This window comes from Scyliorhinus torazame, chromosome 7 (genome assembly GCF_047496885.1).
Source record: "Scyliorhinus torazame isolate Kashiwa2021f chromosome 7, sScyTor2.1, whole genome shotgun sequence".
In the NCBI taxonomy this organism is placed as follows: domain Eukaryota; kingdom Metazoa; phylum Chordata; class Chondrichthyes; order Carcharhiniformes; family Scyliorhinidae; genus Scyliorhinus; species Scyliorhinus torazame.
This window is the reverse complement of record NC_092713.1, coordinates 252,285,779-252,307,745: the sequence shown is the minus strand read 5'-3', so window position 1 is coordinate 252,307,745 and position 21,967 is coordinate 252,285,779. Positions and strand designations below refer to the sequence as shown.

At 46.6% G+C, this 21,967-nt stretch overlaps 1 protein-coding gene across 7 annotated transcripts in view; it reads right to left on the bottom strand.

Moving 5' to 3' along the window:
• Nucleotides 1-21,967, bottom strand: part of ankhd1 (ankyrin repeat and KH domain containing 1) — a 253,244-nt gene that overhangs the window by 103,591 nt on the left and 127,686 nt on the right. For all 7 annotated transcript variants that reach the window (XM_072512258.1, XM_072512260.1, XM_072512259.1 and 4 more), the window contains 6 exons: nucleotides 12,213-12,450; nucleotides 11,028-11,219; nucleotides 9,825-9,934; nucleotides 9,434-9,521; nucleotides 4,824-4,951; nucleotides 4,553-4,696 (listed from right to left, as the gene is read on the bottom strand). In XM_072512258.1, coding sequence (XP_072368359.1) covers nucleotides 4,553-4,696; nucleotides 4,824-4,951; nucleotides 9,434-9,521; nucleotides 9,825-9,934; nucleotides 11,028-11,219; nucleotides 12,213-12,450 — 900 coding nt within the window. The remainder of the gene's footprint in view (nucleotides 1-4,552; nucleotides 4,697-4,823; nucleotides 4,952-9,433; nucleotides 9,522-9,824; nucleotides 9,935-11,027; nucleotides 11,220-12,212; nucleotides 12,451-21,967) is intronic.

Below are 21,967 nucleotides of genomic sequence, written 5' to 3'. Positions count from 1 at the left end.
GGAGCACACTGCTGCCACTGTGCGTCAGTGTCGGAGCGAGTGAATGCTTATTGTGGTGGATGGGTGTCAATCAAACAGGTTTGTTTTTTCCTGGATGATGTCGAGCTGAGTGTTGTTGGTGCTGCATTCATTCAGGCAAATAGAAAGTATTCCATCCCACTCCTGGCTTGTTCCTTGTAGATGGACAGGCTTTGGGGAGTCACTGACTTGCTCTTGTAGCCACTAATATTTATATGGCTGGTCCAGCTCAGTCTCCGGTCAATGCTAACTCCCAGGAATCTGCTAATGGCTTCAGCGATTATAACATTGAATGTCATGGGGAGATGGTTAGATTTTCTCTTGTTGGAGATAGTCATTGCCTGGCACTGATCTGAAACAAATGCTACTCGCCACATATCAGCCCAAGCCTGAATGTTGCCAGATCTTGCTGCATATAAATACAAAACCTGTTCAACACCAACTGATTCATTCAGTGATCCAACCTGCTGACATATCAGCCAGGGTGAGACAGTTCACCAGCTCAGAGTGTGGGAAGGGGATTACTCGTCATCCATCCTGCTGAGACACCCGTAAGTTCACTAGTAATTACAACGATTGGGTTTTGTTGTTACGCTCATTGAGAACATTCACTCAAGATGGCACGTGGCGACTCTCTGCGAGCCATAAATATACTCAAGAACTCTGCCCCCACAGCTATCTGTGGCGAGGATTTCCAAAGACTCCCAACCCTCAGAGGAGAAATTCCTCCTCATCTCAGTCTTAAATTGGCAACCCTTTATTCTGAGGCTATGCCCTCTGGTCCTAGACTCTCTCATGAAGGAAAACATCCCCATAGCATTTACCCCGTCAAGTCCCTTAAGAGTTCTATATGTTTCAAAGAGATCACCTCTCGTTCATCTAAGTTCCAATGAGTGGAGTCTCAACCTGCTTAAACTTTGCTCACAATACAATTCCTCCATACCAGGGATCATCCTAGTGAACCTTTGCTGAACTGCCGCCAATGAAAAAATATCTTTCCTTAAATAAGGGGGCCACAACTGCTCACAGTACTCAAGGTGTGGTCTTGCCAGTATCTTGTATAATTGCAGCAAGATTTTGCTACTCTTACACCCCAAACTACTTGAAATAAGGGCCAACATTCCATTAGCCTTCCTGATTACCTGTTGCACCTGTGTTAGTTTTCTATGTTTTGTGCACAAATCCCCCAAGTCCCTTTATTTTGCAGCTTTCTACAGTTTTTCTCTATTTAAATAATACTCTGTTCTTTTGCTTTCCCTTCCATTTGATGAAGCAGTTGAACGTGCTTGGGCTTAAGATACCACTCTGAGGAACTACTACAGAGATGTCCTAGAACGGAGATGATTGAGCTCCAACAATCACAACCATCTTCCTATGTGCTCGATATGATTCCAACTAGTTGAGTGTTTACCCCATTCCCCTTTGACCAGTTTTGCTAGGGCTTCTTGATATCACCCTCGGGCAAATGCTGCTTGATGTCAAGAGCAGTTACTCTCAGTTCACCTCCTGAATTCAGCTCTTTTGAACCAAGGGTTTAATGAGGTCAGAAGCTGAGTGAGCCTGGCAGAACGCAATTTGGGCATCCATAAGCAGGTTACTGCTATTCAAATGCCACTTGATAGAACTGTTGATGACATCTTCCAACACTTTGTACCACCTTCTCAGGTAGTGTCTTTCAGATCATAATTCTCTACACAAAAATGTTTTCCTTCACATCACTTATACCTTTTTTCCAGTTTAGATAATAATAATCTTTTACTGTCACAAGTAGACTTACATTACCACTGCAATGAAGTTACTGTGAAAAGCCCAGAGTCGCCACATTCCGGCGCCTGTTTGGTTACACAGAGGGAGAATTCAGAATTCTCAGCTGGTATGGGAATTGAACCCGCGCTGCTGGCCTTGTTCTGTATTACAAACCAGCTGTCTAGCCCACTGAGCTAAACCAGCAGGTGTAGGGTTACTGAACTCTGTTCAGTTGTAAACATTTTATCCTTCTTTATCAGAACTGTTTCTATCTCCTCTTAACCTCTTTTAGTCCCAGGAGAACAATCCTAGCTTCCCCAGTTTCTCCACATAACCCAATTCTCTCAAACTATTTTAATGTCTGGATAAACTTGTGACTGAAAGTTCAGGTCTTTTGAGTTTGTACAATACATATTTTTATTGAGGTTTTAAAACCCTGGAAATTAAAGAAATGGGTTAAATAGGGTTGAAAATTCAGTGAGGAGGATACAAGGCAAAAACTTTACTGTTGCCTAATGACAATGTGGGGACTAACGTTGAGAGAGGTGGTGAGAGAGGTGGTGCGTGTGTGTGTGTGTGAGAGAGAGAGGTGGTGCGTGTGTGTGCGTGTGAGAGAGAGAGGTGGTGCGTGTGTGCGTGTGAGTGAGAGAGGTGGTGCGTGTGTGCGTGTGTGTGAGAGAGGTGGTGAGTGTGTGCGTGTGTGTGAGAGAGGTGGTGTGTGTGTGTGCACGTATGTGCGCGCGTGCGCGAGGTGGTGCGCGCGTGCGCGAGGTGGTGCGCGCGTGAGCGAGGTGGTGCGCGCGTGAGCGAGGTGGTGCGCGCGCGAGCGAGGTGGTGCGCGCGCGAGCGAGGTGGTGCGCGCGCGAGCGAGGTGGTGCGCGCGCGAGCGAGGTGGTGCGCGCGCGAGCGAGGTGGTGCGCGCGCGAGCGAGGTGGTGCGCGCGCGAGCGAGGTGGTGCGCGCGCGAGCGAGGTGGTGCGCGCGCGAGCGAGGTGGTGCGCACGCGAGCGAGGTGGTGCGCACGCGAGCGAGGTGGTGCGCACGCGAGCGAGGTGGTGCGCACGCGAGCGAGGTGGTGCGCACGCGAGCGAGGTGGTGCGCACGCGAGCGAGGTGGTGCGCACGCGAGCGAGGTGGTGCGCACGCGAGCGAGGTGGTGCGCACGCGAGCGAGGTGGTGCGCACGCGAGCGAGGTGGTGCGCACGCGAGCGAGGTGGTGCGCACGCGAGCGAGGTGGTGCGCACGCGAGCGAGGTGGTGCGCACGCGAGCGAGGTGGTGCGCACGCGAGCGAGGTGGTGCGCACGCGAGCGAGGTGGTGCGCACGCGAGCGAGGTGGTGCGCACGCGAGCGAGGTGGTGCGCACGCGAGCGAGGTGGTGCGCACGCGAGCGAGGTGGTGCGCACGCGAGCGAGGTGGTGCGCACGCGAGCGAGGTGGTGCGCACGCGAGCGAGGTGGTGCGCACGCGAGCGAGGTGGTGCGCACGCGAGCGAGGTGGTGCGCACGCGAGCGAGGTGGTGCGCACGCGAGAGAGGTGGTGCGCACGCGAGAGAGGTGGTGCGCACGCGAGAGAGGTGGTGCGCACGCGAGAGAGGTGGTGCGCACGCGAGAGAGGTGGTGCGCACGCGAGAGAGGTGGTGCGCACGCGAGAGAGGTGGTGCGCACGCGAGAGAGGTGGTGCGCACGCGAGAGAGGTGGTGCGCACGCGAGAGAGGTGGTGCGCACGCGAGAGAGGTGGTGCGCACGCGAGAGAGGTGGTGCGCACGTGAGAGAGGTGGTGCGCACGTGAGAGAGGTGGTGCGCGAGTTGGCGCGCGCGTGTGAGAGAGGTGGCGCGTGAGAGAGAGGTGGTGCGTGTGTCAGGTAGTGTGTGTGTGTGTGTGAGGTAGTGTGTGTGTGTGTGTGTGTGTGTGTGTGTGTGTGTGTGTGTGAGAGGTGGTGTGTGTGTGTATGGTAGAGTGTGTGAGAGGTGGTGTGTGAGAGAGGTGGTGTGTGTGTGTATGGTAGAGTGTGTGAGAGGTGGTGTGTGAGAGAGGTGGTGTGTGTGTGTAAGGTGGTGTGTGTGTAAGGTGGTGTGTGTGTAAGGTGGTGTGCGTGTGTACAAGGTGGTGTGTGTGTGTGTGTAAGGTGGTGTGTGTGTGTGTGTGTAAGGTGGTGTGTGTGTGTGTATAAGGTGGTGTGAGGGAGAGAAGACAGGGATCTGAAACTCTGAGAAGAAAACCTGGTAGTTAACTGATTAAAACAGTTATGGGACTCAGTCTTTCAGTAGCATCTCAGCGAAACTGATCACTTTACTGAGTTTAGGAAACTAAAAGAGCTGAACAATAAATTCAAATTCTGCTAACATGCACGACTAGCCCAGAGGCTACTTAATTGTAAACCACATTTGACGGAAACTTCATGCCAATATCCCGGATAGTATTTTCAACGTTGATACTATAAATTTTACAAAATAAATGTAATGCAGACTATGGCCAATATTAAAAATGACAACATAGGAGATAAAAATTTCAGTCTTATCCAAAGTGACTGTTGTAATTTGTGATTTTCCAAATCGTGTGCAACTTTGATTCATGTGGGCATTAGTTTTATGAATGGAACTTGGAACATATAGTTTGTTAAAATGAAACAGATAAAATCAGGAAAAAAAAATCCAACATTTTCCAAGAATGGCAGTTTTTATTAGTGTCTGCTCAAAAAACAAATAGTTAGCTTTCATATCGGTCTGAATAAAAGTTGGTGGTTTAAATTTTACTAAGGTGCAGCAAGTTGAAAGTAATTGGTAAACTCACCTGAGACTGATCATGTGATGGTGGTGTGAGCTGAGCCACATCTGATCCTGGTACAGGCAGGATGTTGTTTGGGTAGTCTAATAAGTATGAAACCACATTTGTATGCCCCCCTTTAGCAGCTTCAATGAGCATAGTGGAACCATCCTAAGAAACACAAAGATAAGCCAACTCTTTTTCATAAAATACATTTTATAAAAGGATATTTGTTTCATCAGATCGCTGTACAGTTTAGTCTTATAAAAATGGATCTTGTAAAGGAGAATTGAAATACCTTTAATCGATGTGTAGGATCTGCCCCATGTGCCAAAAGGAGTTCAACAACAGCAAGATGCCCTCCAGCACATGCTAAAGAGACTACTGTGTGATCATTGTTGGCCGTAGCCCTGTTTACGTTTGCTCCTGCAAAGACAAAGTTAGAAGCTGGTTGATGTGGAACAACTGTGCATTGACTGCATGTGTAATCTGCACATATTTTGCATCAATTCCAGTAATACCGTAAACACCAAGTCAGTTGAAGTGAAATAACTTCTAATACGACAACTATCCTCCAAAACAACTTTCAATTTTAAAAAAATAAAAATTCTGGGACTGACAGGATGGAGAAAGGTAAAACCGCATCTGTATACCCTCTTCAGCAGTTCATATATCTCGAGTAGCTCCACTATACTAGAGGTGAATAACGCTTGATAATGTATAATTACTTCAAAACGTTGGCTGGAATCCATTACTAAGGAACTAGCAGCAGCAGACTTAGAAAATCATAATACAAATAGGAAAATCACACTACAATTCGAGGTGCCATATAAAAGGATACCACACTAGATAAGTATCATGGTGTTGGGGGTGATACATTACTGTGAATAGAAATTGTTTAACTGCCAGGAAGCAGAGTCATGATAAATTGGTCACTTTCAAATTGGCAAACTGTAACTAGAGTGGTGCCAGATGACTCGGGCCTCAACTATTTATGATCCAAATTAATGAATTTGATGAAAGAACTGACCACTGTGGCTATATTTTCTGACATACGAAAGATCGGTAGGAGAGTAAGTTGTAAGAAAGATATGAGGAGTTTGCAAAGATACAGATAGGTTAAGTAAATGGGCAAAAATTTGACAAATGGAATATAATGTAGAAGGAGATTGACCTACTTTGGAAGAATAGCAAAGCAGAATATTATTTAAATAGAGAGTACACAGAACGCTGCAGTATGAAGGGATCTGGATGCTCTTGTACATGATCACAAAAAGTTAGCATGCAGGTACAGTACATAATTAGGAAGATAAATGGAATGTTGGCATGGGGATGGAAGCCTACTACAACTGTACAGGGCATCAGTGAGACCAGCACGGTAGCACAGTGGTTAGCACAGTTGCTTCACAGCTCCAGGGTCCCAGGTTCGATTCTCGGCTTGGGTCACTGTCTGTACGGAGTCTTCACGTTCTCCCCAGGTCTGCGTGGGTTTCCTCCGGGTGCCCTGGTTTCCTCCCACAGTCCAAAGATGTGCAGGTTAGGTGGATTGGCCATGATAAATTGCCCTTAGTGTCCCCAAAAAAGGTTAGGTGGGGTTACGGGGATAGGGCGGAGGTGTGGGCTTCAGTGGGGTGTTCTTTCCAAGGGCCAGTGCAGACTCGATAGGCCGAATGGCCTCCTTTTGCACTGTAAATTCTATGATTCTATGAAGTACTGTGTACAGTTTTGGTCTCTTTATTTAAAAGGATACACTTGCAGAGCAAATAGTTCAAAGAAAGTTAACTACGCCAATTCCGGAGATGAAGAGGTTGTCTTATGAGAAAAGGTTGAGCAGGGTAGACCTAGACCTACACTCTATTTAGAAGAACAAGAGATCTTGTTGAAACATACCCTCTTGTGGATCACAGTTTAAAAATAAGGGATCTTCCATTTAAGATAGAGATGAGATGAAATTTCTTCTTTCATAGTCATTAGTCTTTGGAATTTTCTTCCCATGAGTGCAGTGGAGGATGGGGCATTGAATATTGAATATAAGAGTTGCTTGCCAGAAATAATCGCGGAAGATCAGATGGGGTTTGTCCAGATGGGGTTTGTCAAGGGAAGACAGCCAATGGCAAACATCAGACACCTGCTGAACGTGATTATGACCCCACCCGGGGAGGAGACCCCAGAAGTGGGGTCATCTCCCTAGACGCAGAGAAGGCCTTTAAAGGAATCGAATGGAGGTTCTGGAATGGTTTGGGCCAGGGTTCACCTCATGGGTGAAACTGCTATACAGCGCTCCCATGACGAGTGAACAGGCAAACGCCACCAGCTCTGAATATGTCCGGCTACACAGAGACACTAGGCAGGGATGCCAGTTATCCCCACTGCTGTTCACCCTGGCAATTCAAACCTGCCAAAACCAAGTTCTGATACCTGGGGATCCAGACAGTCCAACAACTGGACACGGATCCACAAGTGGAATCTGTTGAGTCTAGTGGAGGTGGTAAAGGGAAACCTGAGGAGGTGGGACTCGCTCCCTCTCTCCCTAACGGGAAGAGTGCAGACAATAAAAACGATTGTTCTGCCTAGGTTCCTCTTCCTATTCAGATCCCTCCCGATCTTCACCCCCAAAGCCTTCTTCACCAAGGTAATTAAGTTAATTATGGCGTTTGTGTGGGCTGGAAAAAACCCCAGGATCTGCAAGAGTGTCTTACAAAGGCGGCGGAGCATGAGGGCTTGGCGCTGCCAGATCTTCTACTCTACCACAGGACAGCAAATGCAGAAAGGCTGCTGGTATGGCTGGGAGAACCCGAGGCGGAATGGGTGCAGATGGAGGAGACTTCCTGTATTGGAACGTCCTTCCGAGCACTGCCCATGGCCCCATTCCCCCCAGCCAAATACCAGAGCAGCCCAGTGGTAGTGGCCACACTAAGGATCTGGAACCAGCTCAGACACCATCTCAAACGTAGTGACATATCTGCTGCAGCCCCCATCTGCAAAATATAGGGACGAATGTTGGAAGAGATGAGGGCCCCTCTAGATGAGACACAAGATGAGGGGAAAAAATGGGCATGGAGATAGGGGTAGGACTCTGGATCAAAGCACTGCATAGGGTGAACTCCACCTCCTCATGCGCAGGGCTGAGCCTATCGCAGCTTTGAGGGGGATGGGGTACTAGCACTACAGCAGCAAACCCCCCCCGTCAAAGGGCAAGTTTTCCTGAAGCGGCCTCATCACCTTCTGTGGGCCTCGCCACAGTGCACTGGAACTCTCTGCTTCTCCACAGAGAACAGCAGAGAGGGGGGTCTACACTACATGGTCCTAAACCTTAATATTACCGGAACCGGGCACAATCCAAAAACATAGACCACACCGGTGAAATGTACAACACAGGCGTATGGCTTAACCGTATGGTGGTTAGTGGGAGTGGAAGGGTGTAAAATGTTTACTTATGTTGCCATATATATTTCTGTGTTATGTTTTAGTTATTTGGAGCAAATTTCTATTATTTTTACTACAATGGGGTAGCCTATTTATACTTTTAAGGTATGCTCGTCACAATTGTGTATTTAGATTATATTGGTAATATGCTTTTATTTATTTTTCCCGCTGTTATAAATATAAATGAAAATCTTCAATAAAAACACTTTTTTTTAAATTCCCATTCATATGCTGTCCTTCTCATGCCATACCCATCCCATTCATTTCATCCCCCTCATATCATCCCAATACCATCTTCCTTGGGTCATCCCACCCGCTTTCCATTACCATCCATGCCTTCCTATTCTGTTCGCCCCCTTTCCATGCTACTCATCCTGGACCACAATCCTCCAGTCAGAACATCTTTGATATGCTCCCCTTACCTTCCATTGCCCAACTTGCATCCTCCCCCAACCACCATGGTCCCTTCCACACCAACCCCCTATGCCACAGGGAACATTGTTGTTGGGCTCCCCTTTCTGTCTGCAGCTTTCTTCCTTCATCAAAGACGGTCATGCCACCAGCCAATTGTTCCCCTTTACTACCATTCCAGCTCTCTTCCCACCACCCTCAATCCACCCACCATACCTTTCCAGCTAGGGTAACTTCATTATTGTACTCTCATCTTCTGCCATCTACTCTCTCTCTCTCGCCACCCCCAACCAACTGTTAGCAGCCACATGTGCTTCACATGCTTCAGTCGATACCACATTACAGCAACTGTGCTTCAAAGCAGCAACCCCTCTCTGAAGCTCACAGAAAACAATGGCTCTTTTTTATGGGATCGGGGATGAATAAGAGCATTTGGATAGATCTAGCTTCAAGACATGCTCCTCGAGCGTTCTGATCTCTCAGCCGACATTCATCGCAAGAAATTGAAATGTCTCTCACCCTTGGGGCTTAGTGGGGTCATGGAATCATCATAGAATTCACAGAATTTACAGTGCTTAGAAAGAGCACCCTACCTAAGCCCACACCTCCACCCTATCCCCATAACCCAGTAACCCCTCCCAACAGTAGGGCAGAAAGGGGTCATAAAGTGGGGAAACTCACACGGTAGAGTCACATCAGTTACTGGCTACAGGGACTTTGGGAGTGACTTGGGATCAATATGTTTGAGGTTTCCCAGTTTAATCAGCTGCTGGGTGTTAGGCCAGCCAAAAGTCGATTAAATCATTCAAAACAATAGCAATTGGGCATTTCACAATGCCTGAATTCAGCTGCTCTGTGGCCTGACCCCCAAATTCTTACAATATGCGCCCCATGTACTCTGTCCTCCACAAGCCCCAAGCTTCATCCAGCAAATCAACCAATGACTGGGAAATGTGCAGTTAGGCAACAAAAAAAACTGCATACTATCGTAGATCACTAAATTTTAGGCTCATGCAAGTTTACATGCGGGGAAAGTTCAGAACATCCTACAAGACAAACATGAAGACTCACCTTTACTGATGAGGAACTGTACTGTGCACAAATGGCCAGCTCTTGCAGCTTTCATTAAAGGTGTCCTCCCACCTTCAGATTCATGCTCCTAAAAAAGAAAGAAAGCTTTTGGAACCTCATGAAAGTGTTCAAAAACTAGAACGCTAATTGCAGTGGGTGTGCAATTTCAATGTGTAAATTTCAAAGTCCCGTTTAAAAAATTACACACAATGCAGATCCTAGTACACTTGTAATTTTACCTCGCAATAAAAACATTTTATTTGAAAAATATTTTTAACCTTGGGTTAAGACTTAAATTCAAAAATCAATTGTAGTCAACCAAACAATGATATTTGCATAATCTCTATTGGTCTGACCCAACTGCACTGTCACAGAACATAACAATTCTTACCAAATCAGCTCCTGCTTGTAAAAGAACATCAGCAACATCAGTATGCCCATTTTCACAGGCATATGTTAAGGCTGTATCTCCTGTGGCTGTAGTGGCATGGACATTTGCTCCTAATAAAGACAAGAATTCTTTAACATCTCAAATATAACGTAAGTGATACTAAACACATTTTGTATGTTTAAAACATTTGGTCAGGTTATCCAGTAAATACATTTAGAAATGTAACATGTTTAAATGGAAAATTGCTATAATGCACAAAATAATTTAAGCAGTAGTTAAGTGAAACATTTATAAATGCAGAATGCAATTTCTATTTTAGCTGCAAGGATTTTAGTGCTTGGTTCCACAAATGAGGTCCACATCTGACAGACCTTCAAATACTACACTCAAGGCTTTATATTTGAAATGGATGGTCCTCCATCCACTAACCCTCAAATGGTATTTTCCAGAGTTGGTTAGCACCAACAATGATTAAAATACATTGTTTCAACATGTTAAACACACTATTTTAATGAATAAGCTTGTTCCAAAGTGATTAAAAGATAATTAATTTGCTGTAAATAATTCTTCTTCATCTGTGAACCCAGAACTTGCAATTACCAAAATCAGTGCCCAAATTAAAAGAGTGTTTGGATTAAACATTGTATTTCCCTTTAATCAAAAAACTGTAGAAGTTAAATGTTCTTACATATTTGGCAAAAGGAAAGTAAATCCAAAAACCCAAAAGATTGCCAAAATAAGCATCTCAAATAAAAAGAAACAAAGCAGGAAAAATTAAAAAGGCACGTTGATACTTTGTCTGCATTATTAGTAATCAGATTAAGTGCTGACTCATGCACTATAATTTTGTGGACTGTTTACAGCATAGGTGATGGGGCTAAAAGTACTAATTAATCAATCTTTACCATTAAAGGCTCTCATTGAGATTATTCAGATATTAAAGTTGAATTAATTTTCTATTTCAAAACAGAAATTTGATTTAACAAATGACATTACTCCACAACATCTGGTTGTATTGTGCATATTACTATGTGCAACTAGATTATGTGGAGAGACAATAATGCACACTATACTGCTCATGATGTCACATAGTTGCACTGACCACTTCTTAGCTGCCACACAATTCTCCTGGATCCAAAGAAAAATAGTAAAACCTTATTTGGGATAATAGACAGTGGACACTGTAAAAATAAAGGAACACACCTGCTGCAAGTAAATATTTGACCAATTCAAGATGACCTTCTTGAGCAGCCTCCATCAATGGTGTTGAGCAACCCAATTCAATGTCAGCTCCTGCCTTTATTAAAAAGTCTGCAACTTCCAAGAAGCCTCCACAGCAAGCTAGAGTCAGGGCCGTCTCTTGGGTTTCTTCTGTCTGTGCGTTTATATTGGCTCCTACAAGAAGTCCAGGCAGCAATTCGTAATTAATGAAGAGTTTGCTCAAGTAGACTACATTTTTAGTTATTTATTACTGGTATGGTAATAGCTTTTGTTTGGCAACTTTATTATGGAGCTTGATATGTTATACATTGAGTTACACAGATACCAAATAAAAGTTAACTGAATTACAACCAAAGTTGCTGACATAGTCCAAGGGATCCCATTGAAATGCTTTATCATTGGCATTCACCCACTTGTGACATTTCAGATGAGACAAATAAAAACCATTAATGTCTATTTCAATAGAGCAGTATTTTTGCCATGTCGGGCTAAGTCAGATGTTTCTTACTTTCCACTGCAGTACCTATAATAGTTAAAAACCATCTCATTCACAGAATGATACAGTTTATTTTGTTCTACAAGGAAATCAGAATAAACACTGTACTAGATATTGAGGGGAAGGTAAAGCCATTCAATTCAAATATAATTATTTAACAATCTGAAGATATGTTTGATCTTTAGCAGCTCTTGATCTTGAGACACATGGTGAAAATGTCTGTTTTATTTGAAATAGCCTCAACTAATCTTATTTCAACTGAGTAATCGGTCTGAAACCATCCAAGATAAACAGACAAGAGACACCTCATTCATGGTCAGCCATAATCTGCAACGTAGAACCTTGTGACCAGTCAATTTGTACATTAGCACAACAGCCGTCGCGGATTGTAATATTCTATCTTCTGAGAAGAGTAGGGTGGTGGGATGTTAATGGAGAGCACATAAATCAGTGTCCCTTTCAATGCAAAAGAAAACTAGAAGCCGAATTGATTTAGCTGTGTTTATTTACTCTACTCAAACACTCCATATAATCCTAAATCAAAATAATAAGTTATATCTAGAGATTTATATTCATACAATATAGTCAGTAAACAGTCAATTGTTCCAATGCAATGCCGTATCAGTGAATCCTTGTTCTATGTAAAGTTAAATACAAGGGACATTTCATACCCTGAGCAAGCAGCAAAGCTACCATTTCCTCATGACCTTCTCGTGAAGCTTCCATTAATGGTGTATATCCTTCATCATTTACTTCTTCTAGGTTTGCTCCTCTTTCTATGAGCAAAGCTGCTAACTCCACATGACCACCACAAGCAGCAAGAGTCAATGGAGACTCAAAAGAATCAGCTGGCATGTTTACTTGTGCACCACTGTCTAAAAGGAGCCGAGCTACTTCAACATGGCCGTCCTATTCAATAAAGACAATTAGCAGCATCTTAATATAGGTTAGAATACCTGGCACATTCTTTTCTAATATAAAACATAAATCAAATGTAAATCCAGTTTTGAATCTCAACAACCAAATAATTTATTATGTATTGAAAGTTAATACAGCAGTGCAACACTCATCATCACATTAATCCTTTTGTACAATCCAAACCCATTGTATATAGGAAAGAAAGTTTAACTTAAAATTCTTCAGGTTTCTACAGAAATATTCATGAACATGCAATCAAAAAATGGATCAAGTTACAGTGTAAAGAATATACCCAGTGGTGTAGTGCTGCCAGAGCGCTGCTTTGGCACCTTTGATTTCAAGCAGGCCTGTAAACTTAGTACAGCCCACCAAACCTGATATTTGAAAAATGTTATAAAGGTGCTCAGGTCCAATCACAGACTGGTTCCTTCCTGAATTTGCTGATATCAGATTGGCAGTCAGCAGCATTTTATATGCTCACTAATGGGAAGGTATGTATTGAAGGATTCATTATAATTTATTAACTTCAGCTTCCCGTGGTGGCCACGAGCTGAGCGGTCCACAAAAGGTGGCTCTCGTCGAGAAACTATGGTTAAGACCCTTTAACCCCAACAAACGAGCACCAAAAGAACAAAAAATCCACATTCTCCCCATGTCTGCATGGGTTTCACCCCCACAACACAAAGGTGCGTAGGTTAGATGGATTGACCACGCTAAATTGCCCCTTAATTGGAAAGAAAAATAATTGGGTATCTAAAATTTTAAAAAAAGAAATAAAAATCCTCCCATCAATCGCAATGCCGCCTAAAGCGCCGAGGAACCAGTAATCCAAATGAAAAATATCCAGAGAGGAGAGGAATACCTCAGTCTTGGAGCAGGGGAGCTCACCTGGCGGAAAGGAACCGACCACAGTCAGTCCCACAGACTTACCATCACACAGACTTTCCAGCGCAGACCTAGGTGCTGATGGAGAAAATGATGGGTTTCATCACCCGAGCTCCAGAAGCTTAGAGAGGCGATGAAGGAAGACCACATGGCGGACACGGGGGCAGCAGTTTAAGCCACGATGGCCCCCATGAAGGAGGCCATGAGCAAAATGGAGCAAAGGCTTGAGGCACAAGAGGCACCAACACGAGACATCGAGAAAGCCACCATGGCACCATGGGCATCAGATCACAGCCCTCAATGCTGAGGAGGCGAGGCTAGTCAAGACACAAAGGGCTGAAAGAGAAAATCGATGACCAGGAGAACCGATCACATAGGCAAAACCTGCAGATCATGGGGTGCCGGAACACATGAAGGGAGGGAACTCCATGGAGTATGTGGTAGTGATGCTCGAGAAGCTGGTCAGCAAGGAGGGCTTCGCCAAGCCCCCAAGGGAGACCGCGGCAATAGGGAGACCGCGGCAATAGGTCGCTTCGACAGGGCCCTAAGGTAAGGGAGCCACCATGGGCGATGATTGTAAGGTTCCACTGGTCCCAGGATGAAGAGATGACCCTGAGGTGGGTGAAAAACGTGAAGGCGTGCAAGTGGGAAGGACATTCCGTCCACTTGTACCAGGACATTGGAGCAGACCTGGCCAAGTGCCAGGCAGAATTAAACAGGGCCAAATCTGCACTGTACAAAAGCATGGTGCAATTTGGCATGCTCTACCCTACTGAACTTTGGGTCACCTTTCAGGGTAAGGAGTACTACTTCAACACCTAGGAGGAGGACAACAGGTTTCTGGGAAATAGCAGTAGAGGGTAATGATCGCAGCACAGGCAATGGATTGCTGAAAAGATCCAGAGGCCTTGCCCATCTCAAAAGCCTGAGGATGGACTTGGCCTTCCTATAGGAGATTTTCTAAGTCTAAGAGAGAGGGACCGACTGCGGGTAAGGAAGGGATGGGTGACATAAATGTTCCATGCGTGTTTCAACACCAGGGAAAGGGGGGTGGCCATATTAGTTGGCAGGACAGTAGCGTTCACTCCGATGAATACAGCCACGGACCCAGTGGGCCAATCGTTATTGTCAGGGGGACCTGAACTGGGACGATGCAGAGTTCGTCAAGAAAACTATGGCCGAAATCCCTGACCGAGACACTCACTGACCCATCATGGAGGGTGACTTTAATTGCATGCAAGACCGGAAGATGGACAGATCCAACCCGAGGGAGAGAGCCACAACAGGAATTAGAGAGCCACAACAGGAATTACTACAAGGCCTTTGAAAACTTTTACCGGGGCCTGTACACCTCAGAGCCTCGAGAGGGGGACTCAGATGAAACTGTTCCACGACAGACTGAAAATACAGATGGTGGTGGAGGAAAAGGAGACAAGGGATTGAAACACTGCTGGGGCTGGATGAGATCACAGAATGCATTAATTCCATGCAGTCGGGAAAGGCACCGGGACCAGAAGGGTTCCTGGTCGTCTTTTACAAAGGATTTGCAACAGTATTGGCCCCGCACTTGCAGGAAATGTTTAACGATTCATTGCCGAAGGGAGCCCCGCCGCATTGCTGGCACAGGCATCAATCTCATTGAACCCCTGCAAAAAGACAAACACCAGACAGAGTGTGCATCATGAAGACCCGTATCTACCTTAAATATTAATGCAAAAGTCCTGGCGAGGCACCTGGGGAGTTTCCTGCCAGAAGTGATCGCGGAATATCAGACCACATCTGACGCCAACTGAATGTAATAATGACCCCACCTGGGGAGGAGACACCAAAGTGATAGTCTCCCTTCGATCTTGTAGACTAGAGATACCTCGTGGAGATGCTTGAACGGTTTGGATATGGGTTCTCCGCGTGGGTGAAACCTCGGTACAGCACTCCCATGGCGAGTGTGTGGACAAACGCCACCAGCTATAAGAGCTTTCAGCTGCATTGGGGAACGAGGCAGGGGTGCCCATTGTGCCGGCTCCTGTTCACACTGGCAATTGAACCACTGGCCATCGCTCTTAGATCGGTAGAGTGGTGGACGGGCATTCGAAGAGGGGGCAGGAAGCACAGAGCGTCACTCTATGCAGGTGACCTGCTCCTCTACGTGTCGGACCCTAACCAGCATGGTAAAGATAACGTGACTCCTTAAAGAGCCCGGTGCCTTCTCAGGTTACAAACTCAACCCAGGGAAGAGCAAATTCTTCCCTGTGAACCCCCAAGGGGGAGGAGCGGAGCTGGAGGAGTTACCGTTTAAGATAACCCAGGCCAAGTTCAGGTACCTGGGGATTTTAGATAGCTCTCAACTGGACGAGGCACCACAAGTAGAACCTCTCCAGACTGGTGGAGGAGGAGAAGAGGGGCCTACAAAGATGGGACTCGCTCCCACTCTCGCTAGCGGGAAGGGTACAGGTGATCAAAATGAATGTGCTGCTCAGGTTCCTCTTCATATTTAGATTGCTAGCATTTTACATTTATAGTAGAAATGTAGTGCTAGTAAGCATATAGTTAACTGTAACTTATTTTAATTTAATAAGTATTTATTTTTAAATTAATTTATTAATTATTTCTAGAAATGGCAGTTAGAGGGGTAAAATGTTTAATTTGTGAGAGGTCCGAAAAGCTTCCAGCATTCCAGACAATTACATTTGCAGGAAGTGCACCCAATTGCAGCTCCTCACAGACCGCATAGATCATTTGGAGCAGCAGCTGGATGCACCTAGGAGCATGCAGGTGGTGGAAAGCATCATATCCAGGAGTTTTAGAAATGTGGTTACACCCAAGGTGCAGAGGGATAGATGGGTGACTGCTAGAAGGCGCAGGCAGTGCAGGAATGCTGTGTGACTGTCCCCCTCTCTAACAAGTATACCATTTTGGATACTGTTGGGTGGGTGGCCTATCAGGGGAAAATAGCAGCAGCCAGAGCAATGGCACCATGGTTGGCTCTGTTGTTAAGCAGGGAGGGTCAATGCGCAGAACAGCACTGGTTATATGGGACTCTATAGCCAGGGGCACAGGAAGGCACTCTGTGGACGTGAAAGAGACTAGAGGATGGTATGTTGCCTCCCTGGTGCCAGGATGTCTCTGAATGGGCAGGGGACATTCTGAAAGAGCCAGGGGTTGTGGTACATCTTGGTACTAATGACATAGGCAGGAAGAGTAACAAGGTCCTGCAGCAGAACTTCAGAGAGTTAGGTAGAAAGTTAAAAAAACACGACCACTCCCTGTGCCACGTGCCAGTGAGGCTAGAAATAGGAAGATAGCACAACTAAATACGTGGCTAAACAGCTGGTGTAGGAGGGAGGGTTTCAGCTATCTGGACCATTGGGATCTCTTCCAGAGCAGATGAGACATGTACAAGGACGGGTTGCATCCAAACTGCAGGGGCATAAATATACTGGTCACGACATTTTCTCGAGTATAAATTAGTTTACTAGTTTGGCTGCGAGGACCCGAACGCGCTGCAAGGTATTCACATGCCCGCAGAACGCCGGAACCCATCCGGATCGCAAACATGCCCCCCTAGCAACCACTCTACCTCAACCAGCGCCCGGGACCCTGCCAGGTGCGACCCCGGAAACGTAACCAGTGCCCTGGTCCCCGCCAGCACCCTGGACCCCGCTAGACACAATCACCTACCTTCCACAAGGTCAGACTTCTCCCATCGGATCCCAGGATCATCCAGCCGCAGCCGCCGACGGAGGAAGTGAGGGAAACGCGGTGGTCTGCAGGTTAGACTGAAGCAACGCGGTTTCAAGATCCCTCTCCCCAGCATACTCCTGGCAAACATCCAAGCGATCAAAGCAAGCTGGATGAACTTAACTCCAGACTTACCTCTCAGAGGGAAGTAAGAGACTGCTGTGTGCTCTGTTTCACAGAGATATGGCTCACCCCCGCCTCACCGGACCGTGCCACACAACCTGAAGGCTTCTCAATTCACCGGACGGGCCGCACCGCGTTATCAGGCAAAGCGAAGGGTGGAGGGGTTTGCCTCCTCATCAACTCCTCCTGGTGCTTGGATGTGGCAACCCTGGCAACCTACTGCTCCCTGGACCTGGAATACCTGACCGTGAAGTGCCACCCATACTATCTTCCACGTGAGTTCACTTCAGCCATTATCACAGTGGTCTACATCCCACCCCAGGCAGAAGTGAGGAAAGTGCTGGACGAACTATACAGTTATAAACAACTACGAAACAGAACACCCGGAGGCCTTGTTCATCATGGCCGGAGACTTCAACAAGGCCAACATCAAGAGTGTACTGCCAAACTTCCACCAGCACATCTGCTGTCCCACCAGGGGCGACAACACTCTTGATCACTGCTACTCAAAAATCAAGGGCTCATACCGTTCCATCCCCCGACCGCACTTTGGGAAATCAGCCATAAGACGGTGCTCCTTCTCCCGGCAGACAAGCAGAAACTCAAGCGGTAGAATCCAGCTAAGAAGGTCATGCAGTGCTAGTCCGAGGAAACAGAAGAGCTCTTACGTGACTGCTTAGAGACAGTGGACTAATCCATATATATGATCTCAGCGACCAACTTAAATGAGTATGCCACCACCGTCACAGACTTCATCAGCAACTGTGTGGACGACTGCGTGCCAAAGAAAGCAGTACGTACGGTTCCCCAACTGGAAACCATGGCTCAATCACGAGATTGACACCCTACTGAAGGACAGATCTGAGGCGTTCAAGTCAGACGACCCTGACCTACACAAGAAATTGTCGATTTCGGCGGGAGAACAGCTGGTGAGTCAGTTTCAGCTGGAGCAGTGCGGAAGTGGCTGCTGGGAGGCAAGTCTGTCCTTTAAAAGCACTTGTCTTTGCAGGGGCAGGCCAGTCGATTTCGGCGGGAGAACAGCTGGTGAGTCAGTTTCAGCGGGAGCAGTGCGGAAGTGGCTGCTGGGAGGTAAGTCTGTCCTTTAAAAGCACTTGTCTTTGCAGGGGCAGGCCAGTCGATTTCGGCGGGAGTGGAGCTGGCTGGTTAGTCAATTTCAGCAGGAGCTGAGAATTTTTTTTTTTTTTTTTAATTAGTGTTTTAGGCGGGAACAGGAAGTCGACCCGCGGACGTCTGGGAAGACCCTCACCAATAAATTCTGGTAGAGAGGAAACCCGAGACACCACACGTGCAGTGTCTCCCACCCGCCCTCCTCCTCTAACCTAATAATAAAACCCATTGGTCTGAGGTAAGTACCATATTTTATTATATTATTATTATTTTTTATAAAAAATTTAATTTAGTTGTTAGCCAGATCTTGGTAGAAAGTTAGAGGAATGGCAGGGAAGGGAGTGCAATGTTCCTCCTGCAGGATGTTTGAGGTGAGGGATGCAGTTAGTGTCCCTGCTGATTTTACCTGCAGGAAGTGCTGCCATCTCCAGCTCCTCCAAGACCGAGTTAGGGAACTGGAGCTGGAGTTGGAAGAACTTCGGATCATTCGGGAGGCAGAAGGGGTCACAGATAGCAGCTTCAGGGAATTAGTTACACCAAAGATTGGAGATAGGTGGGTAACTGTAAGAGGGACTGGGAAAAAGCAGTCAGTGCAGGGATCCCCTGCGGTCGTTCCCCTGAGAAACAAGTATACCGCTTTGGATACTTGTGGGGGGGGGACACGACTTACCAGGGGTACGCCATGGGGTACGGGCCTCTGGCACGGAGTCTGTCCCTGTTGCTCAGAAGGGAAGGGGGGAGAAGAGCAGAGCATTAGTAATTGGGGACTCTATAGTCAGGGGCACAGATAGGAGATTTTGTGGGAGCGCGAGAGACTCACGTTTGGTATGTTGCCTCCCAGGTGCAAGGGTACGTGATGTCTCGGATCGTGTTTTCCGGGTCCTTAGGGGGAGGGGGAGCAGCCCCAAGTCGTGGTCCACATTGGCACTAACGACATAGGTAGGAAAGGGGACAAGGATGTCAGGCAGGCTTTCAGGGAGCTAGGATGGAAGCTCAGAACTAGAACAAACAGAGTTGTCATCTCTGGGTTGTTGCCCGTGCCACGTGATAGTAAGATGAGGAATAGGGAGAGAGAGCATTTAAACACGTGGCTACAGGGATGGTGCAGGCGGGAGGGATTCAGATTTCTGGATAACTGGGGCTCTTTCTGGGGAAGGTGGGACCTCTACAGACAGGATGGTCTACATCTGAACCTGAGGGGCACAAATATCCTGGGGGGGGGGGGGGGGGGGGGAAGATTTGTTAGTGCTCTTTGGGGGGGTTTAAACTAATGCAGCAGGGGCATGGGAACCTGGATTGTAGTTTTAGGGTAAGGGAGAATGAGAGTATAGAGGTCAGGAGCACAGATTTGACGTCGCAGGAGGGGGCCAGTGTTCAGGTAGGTGGTTTGAAGTGTGTCTACTTCAATGCCAGGAGTATACGAAACAAGGTAGGGGAACTGGCAGCATGGGTTGGTACCTGGGTCTTCGATGTTGTGGCCATTTCGGAGACATGGATAGAGCAGGGACAGGAATGGATGTTGCAGGTTCCGGGTTTAGGTGTTTTAGTAAGCTCAGAGAAGGAGGCAAAAGAGGGGGAGGTGTGGCGCTGCTAGTCAAGAGCAGTATTACGGTGGCGGAGAGGATGCTAGATGGGGACTCTTCTTCCGAGGTAGTATGGGCTGAAGTTAGAAACAGGAAAGGAGAGGTCGCCCTGTTGGGAGTTTTTTTTATAGGCCTCCTAATAGTTCTAGCGATGTAGAGGAAAGGATGGCGAAGATGATTCTGGATAAGAGCGAAAGTAACAGGGTAGTTATTATGGGAGACTTTAACTTTCCAAATATTGACTGGAAAAGATGTAGTTCGAGTACAATAGATGGGTCGTTTTTTGTACAGTGTGTGCAGGAGGGTTTCCTGAAACAATATGTTGACAGGCCAACAAGAGGTGAGGCCACGTTGGATTTGGTTTTGGGTAATGAACCAGGCCAGGTGTTGGATTTGGAGGTAGGAGAGCACTTTGGGGACAGTGACCACAATTCGGTGACGTTTACGTTAATGATGGAAAGGGATAAGTATACACCGCAGGGCAAGAGTTATAGCTGGGGGAAGGGCAATTATGATGCCATTGGACGTGACTTGGGGGGGATAAGGTGGAAAAGTAGGCTGCAAGTGTTGGGCACACTGGATAAGCGGGGCTTGTTCAAGGATCAGCTACTGCGTGTTCTTGATAAGTATGTACCGGTCAGGCAGGGAGGAAGGCGTCGAGCGAGGGAACCGTGGTTTACCAAGGAAGTGGAATCTCTTGTTAAGAGGAAGAAGGAGGCCTATGTGAAGATGAGGTGTGAAGTTTCAGTTGGGGCGATGGATAGTTACAAGGTAGCGAGGAAGGATCTAAAGAGAGAGCTAAGACGAGCAAGGAGGGGACATGAGAAGTATTTGGCAGGAAGGATCAAGGAAAACCCAAAAGCTTTCTATAGGTATGTCAGGAATAAGCGAATGACTAGGAAAAGAGTAGGACCAGTCAAGGACAAGGATGGGAAATTGAGTCTGAAGAGATAGGCGAGATACTAAATGAATATTTTTCGTCAGTATTCACTCAGGAAAAAGATAATGTTGTGGAGGAGAATGCTGAGCCCCAAGCTAATAGAATAGATGGCATTGAGGTACGTAGGGAAGAGGTGTTGGCAATTCTGGACAGGCTGAAAATAGATAAGTCCTCGGTACCTGATGGGATTTATCCTAGGATTCTCTGGGAGGCCAGGGAAGAGATTGCTGGACCTTTGGCTTTGATTTTTATGTCATCATTGGCTACAGGAATAGTGCCAGAGGACTGGAGGACAGCAAATGTGGTCCCTTTGTTCAAAAAGGGGAGCAGAGACAACCCCGGCAACTATAGACCGGTGAGCCTCACGTCTGTAGTGGGTAAAGTCTTGGAGGGGATTATAAGAGACAAGATTTATAATCATCTAGATAGGAATAATATGATCAGGGATAGTCAGCATGGCTTTGTGAAGGGTAGGTCATGCCTCACAAACTTTATTGAGTTCTTTGAGAAGGTGACTGAACAGGTAGACGAGGGTAGAGCAGTTGATGTGGTGTATATGGATTTCAGCAAAGCGTTTGATAAGGTTCCCCACGGTAGGCTATTGCAGAAAATACGGAGGCTGGGGATTGAGGGTGATTTAGAGATGTGGATCAGAAATTGGCTAGCTGAAAGAAGACAGAGGGTGGTGGTTGATGGGAAATGTTCAGAATGGAGTACAGTCACAAGTGGAGTACCACAAGGATCTGTTCTGGGGCCGTTGCTGTTTGTCATTTTTATCAATGACCTAGAGGAAGGCGCAGAAGGGTGGGTGAGTAAATTTGCAGACGATACTAAAGTCGGTGGTGTTGTCGATAGTGTGGAAGGATGTAGCAGGTTACAGAGGGATATAGATAAGCTGCAGAGCTGGGCTGAGAGGTGGAAAATGGAGTTTAATGTAGAGAAGTGTGAGGTGATTCACTTTGGAAGGAATAACAGGAATGCGGAATATTTGGCTAATGGTAAAGTTCTTGAAAGTGTGGATGAGCAGAGGGATCTAGGTGTCCATGTACATAGATCCCTGAAAATTGCCACCCAGGTTGATAGGGTTGTGAAGAAGGCCTATGGAGTGTTG